This window comes from Eimeria necatrix, genomic scaffold (genome assembly GCF_000499385.1).
Source record: "Eimeria necatrix Houghton genomic scaffold, Enh_scaff128, whole genome shotgun sequence".
Taxonomy (NCBI): domain Eukaryota; phylum Apicomplexa; class Conoidasida; order Eucoccidiorida; family Eimeriidae; genus Eimeria; species Eimeria necatrix.
In genome coordinates this window covers 1-5,000 of record NW_013654901.1, presented here as the reverse complement: position 1 = coordinate 5,000, position 5,000 = coordinate 1, and the positions used below count along the sequence as shown (strand labels likewise).

Sequence of the window (5,000 nt, the reverse complement as noted above, 5' to 3'; positions counted from 1 at the left end):
CAGCAGCAAAACGGCTGCAGAGGAGCTGCTGCTGCGCTGCAGCAGCAAAACGGCTGCGGAGGAGCTGCTGCTGCGCTGCAGCAGCAAAGAGGATGCACAGGTGCTGCTGCAGGACTGGCAGCAGCAGCAGGGGCCCTAGCTGGGGTGCATGGGTAAGCCAAAGCCCCCGAAGTGAGAGAGGAAAGGGGCCAGAGGGGGCCCCCAGCCCCCGTAGTCTCGTTTAAACGCGAGTTGGGTATTAAATTATCAATAACATGCAAATTAATTAGCAAATATTTGCCTTTTTAATTAAAATAAACTAAAAACGCCGGCGGGGGGCCCCGAGAGCAAAGGCCGGTGAGCCCGGGCTGCATGCGAAGGCGCTGCGGTGTATGCGCAGGTTCCTCGCAGCAGCAAGAAAGGACTATTTGAACACTTTTGCAATTTTAATTTAATTTATTTCATTTAATTTAATTTATTTCATTTAATTTAATTTATAATTCCATTTAATTCGTCCGGCTACTTCGTTTGGCTGAGCCGCAACAGCCCGCAGCCGGGGGGCCCCCAGCGCGGCCTGCTCTGGACATCTTCTGTGTCCTTGAACAGCTGCTCAGTTTTCTTTGAAAGTTATTCGTTGAAATCTTTAAAATAAATTTAATTTAATTTAATTTAATTCTTTTATTTCAAAATTTGAATTTAATCTTGGCTTCGTTTTGCATCACAGACGAGCTCTCGGCGCCGCAGCCTCTTCGGGTGTCTTGACAGCTCAGCAGGCCGTATGCAATAAAGAGTTACTTCGTTTAATTCCGTTTTTAATTTTATTTTAAATCTTTTTATTTCTCAATTTGCTGCTCTCCTAGCGGCTCCAAAGCCCTGCAACTCGAGCTGTGGCTTCTTTTCTTGAGAGCTGCCCAAGTGCCGCTGCCGTGCTGCTGCTGCTGCTGCTGCAGCAGAGGCCGCACTGCTGCTTGCTGCTGCAGCAGACGCTGCGCTGCTGCTTGCTGCTGCAGCAAAAGCCAACCTGCTTCTGCAGCAGCTGCGTCTTGTCTTTAAAGATTTCCTTTTTTGGCATTTTGGCTTTCAAAAGATTCAAAAGAGTTCTGCAGCAAAGGGCGGCCTGCAGGAGGTGTCTGTACACCTCAAGCACGTGCAGCACTGCTGCAGCAGCAGCAGCAAAAACGAACGCATGCAGCAGCAAAGTGCCTCTGAATGAACACAGGGGGCCCTTTGGTACTTTTAAAATAATGCAAAGACTTCGGGAAGTAGCAGCCGAAGCAGCAGACACTTAGAACGAAAGCAGCAGCAGCAGCAGTGCTTTTAAAGCAGTCAACAGTTTGCTGCAGCAGCAGCAGCAAAAAACAAAAAGAATAAATTATTTAAATAAGTGGACGGACCGGGGATTGATCCCGGGACCTCCTGAATGCAAATCAGGCGTGATACCACTACACCATCCGCCCTGGAGAATCCCCTTATTTGCTGCTGCCCCCCTCAGCAGCAGCAGCAGCAGCAGCAGCAGCAGCAGCAGCAGCAGCAGCAGCAGCAGCAGGGGACTCTGCAGCAGGGTGGGCTGGGCTGCAGCAGCTGCAGAGCTGCTGCTGCCGATCGGCTGCAGGCCGCTGCCAAAGCGGGGCTGCTGCTGCTGCGCCGCAGCAGCAGCAGCAGCAGCAGCAGCAGCAGCAGCAGCAGCAGCAACTCCAGGGCGGATGGTGTAGTGGTATCACGCCTGATTTGCATTCAGGAGGTCCCGGGATCAATCCCCGGTCCGTCCACTCTCTTCTATTTCTTTCTTCTTCAATTTCTTTTTTATTTCTTTTTTTTATTTTCTTTTTCTTTTTTACTTTCTTTTTTCTGACTTTCCTTGCTTCTCTTCTGCTTCCCACTTTCTTTCCTTTTCTTTTTTCCTTTTTTTCTTCTTTTTCTTTTTTTCTTTTCTTTTCATTTTCTTTTTTTCTTTCTTTTTGAACTTTTTTCATTCAAAAGTTTGGGAGTGCTGCAGTTGCTGCTCGAAAGCTTTTGCTGCTTTTATGCAGCGCAGCAATTGCTGCTGCTGCTCTTGCTTCTGCTGCTGCTGCTGCTCCTGACGCTGCGGCTGCTGTTTCTGCTGCTGCTGCTGCTTCTGCTGCTGCTGCTGCTGCTGCTGCTGCTGCCTGGCTGTCCGGCCGCTGCAGCGAAATGCAGTGCTGCCTTTCTGAGGTGTACGTACACCTCAGCTGCAACAGCGGGAGGTGTCGATACACCTGAAGTTCAGCAAGGGGAAGAGGGGCTGCTGAGGGAGAAATGAATTAAAGAGCAAATGGATAATTTTTTATCATAAAAATGCAATAAATGTTTAATTAATATAATAAATATTTAGTTAATATGATAAACATTTAATTAATATGATAAATATTTAATTGATACAACTAATAAATATTCAAATAATCCGCTAAACTTGTCTAGTGACTCGCCCGTAGCAGCCGTCTGCTTCAAACCCTAAACCCTAAACCCTAAACCCTAAACTCTAAACCCTAAACCCTAAACCCTAAACCCTAGTTCGTTGGGCGTTGGCTTTGGCGGCTGGAGCTTGAGGTGTACGTACACCGCAGCGCCCGCAGCGCCGCGTCTGCAGAGTTTCTTTTTGTTGCTTCATTTATTTATTTTTGCTGCTTGTGGGTCTAAAGGAGGAAATCTGAAACAAACCCGAAGCAGCAAAGCCCCCAAAGGGCTGCTGCTGCCGCCCAAATGCAGCAGCAGCGCCGGCAGATGCTGCTGCTTCTGCAGCAGCAGCAGCTCCCAGCGCTGCTGCAGCACAAATGCAGCAGCAGCGCCGCTAAATGCTGCCGGGCCTGCGCCTGTGCAGCAGAGGCCCTCAAAAGCCCCAGGGCCCCGCTCCCGCACATCCCACGCATGCATGCATGCATGCATGCATGCATGCATGCATGCATGCATGCATGCATGCGTGTATGCATGCGCGCATGCGTGTATGCATGCAGCATGCGTGCATGCATGCATGCAGGGCCCCACATCCACACACCCCATGCATGCACGCATGCATGCATGCTTTGCTTCTGTACACTTGCACGCTTGCATGCAAATTTGCATGCTTGCATGCATGCAATCATCTTTTGGGGCCCATTGCATGCATGCATGCATGCATGCGTGGGGGGGCTAAAGCCCCCCATGCATGCATGCATGCATGCATGCATGCATGCATGCGTCTTAGGCGCCTTCTGCATGCATGCAAATGCCTACAACGTCAGGGCGCGCGGCGTGGAGCGCATGCTGCCGCAAAGCCTAAACCCTAAACCCTAAACCCTAAACCCTAAACCCTCACTGGCCGTTTATCTTCGTCATGGACTCCTCAATGGAGGTGAGGCGGCCGCGGCGTTTAATGGCGAAGGCCACGACCACGAGAGAGAGCAGCACCTGATAAAAGAGCAGCAGCAGCAGCAGCAGCAGCAGCAGCAGCAGCAGCAGCAGCAGCAAGCTGAAGCGCCCCTGCACTGTCTGTATACCTCAGGAGGCAACAGGAGGTCCCTAGCAGCAGCAGCAGCAGCAAAGTGAGGCATCCCTGTGCTGTCGCTACACCTCAGAATGCAGCAAAAGCCCCGAACAGCAGCAGCAGCAGCAGCAGCAGCAGCAGCAAAATGGGGCACCCCTGCGCTGTCTGTACATCTCAGGGCTGCTGCGGGGCGCTCGAGGTGTACGTACACCTCAAATGCTTACCTTAAGTAACAAAAGACAAAGCCACACAACCACAGCGCATGCAACAGCTGAAGCAGACCTCCAGTTGACCCTGCAGCAGCAGCAGCAGCAGCAGCAGCAGCAGCAACAGTATGCAGGCGAGAAACAGGTTGCCGAGCAGCAGAAACACCAGCCACCGCAGCAACAGCAGCATCACAGCAGCAGCAGCACCTGCCACAGCAGCAGCAGCAGCAGCAGCAGCAGCAGAAGCAGCAGCAGCAGCAGCAAAAGCCGCTCGCCTACTTGGGCAGCACACAGCTTATTAGGGTAACTATGTGGATCGACATGAAGCCAATCCGCCTGCAGCAGGAAACACAACAACCCCACCAGCAGCAGCAAGAGCAGCGGTAACACCACGAGCAGCAGCAGCAGCAGCAGCAGCAGCAGCAGCAGCAGCGGCGGCCACACCAGGTTATGTACCAGTCGATCCTCATAAAGAAGCAAGCAGTACGCGACCCAAGACCTAAACCCTAAACCCTAAACCCTAAACCCTAAATCTTAAACCCTAAACCCGAAACCCTGAATCTTAAACCCTAAACCCTAAACCCTAAACCCTAAACCCTAAACCCTACCTGGCGGGAATGTGAGAAAATGAGTAGCAGCCCCAGCAAGGAACAGAATAGACAAATTTAGGAATAAGTGCAGCAGCCGCAGGCACTCGCGCCAGCAGCACATCAGCTATCAGCACCTGAAGCACAAACCCTAAACCCTAAACCCTAAACCCTAAACCCTAAACCCTACACCCTAAACCCTAAGCCTTAGCTTTGGCTGGCGTGAGCGCAGCGCAGCAGCACTAGGCAGAGTGCCTGCAGCCGCAAGAGCTGCAGCAGCTAAGAAGATGGTCGGCTAGCTGCAAGAAGGGTTTAGGGTTTAGGGTTTAAGACTTAGGGTTTAGGTTTAGGGTTCAAGACCTAGGGTTTAGGGTTTACATTTTGGTAGTGCGCAAAGGACTCGACGGGTATCTTGTTGAACTTGACAAGGAAAATATATTTAAACCAATCCACACACATCTCCAGCAAGAAGACCCCACACTGCAGCAGCAGCAGCAGCAGCAGCAGCAGCAGCACTCACTGCACCAGCAGCAGCAGCGGCACGAGGCGCCGTGGCCGCAGCAGCAGGCGCCCTCTGGCCCTCCGCTGCAGCATCGCCTCTTGCACCCCCCAGCAGCAGCAGCAGCAGCCCCCACCCCAGCAGCAGCAGCAGCCCCCACCCCAGCAGCAGCAGCAGCAGCAGCAGCCCCCACCCCAGCAGCAGCAGCAACAGCAGCAGCAGCAGCAGCAGCAGCAGCAGCAGCAGCA

At 52.3% G+C, this 5,000-nt stretch overlaps 1 protein-coding gene across 1 annotated transcript; it reads left to right on the top strand.

Annotated features, from left to right (window-relative positions):
• Positions 1-1,399: 1,399 nt before the first annotated feature.
• On the top strand, positions 1,400-4,053 carry ENH_00009540 (hypothetical protein; the record flags this gene model as incomplete). Its single annotated transcript, XM_013584157.1, has 3 exons — positions 1,400-1,739; positions 3,359-3,518; positions 3,741-4,053. 3 exons carry the CDS (start codon positions 1,400-1,402, stop codon positions 4,051-4,053), a joined length of 813 nt encoding a protein of 270 aa, XP_013439611.1.
• Between the last annotated feature and the right edge of the window lie 947 nt (positions 4,054-5,000).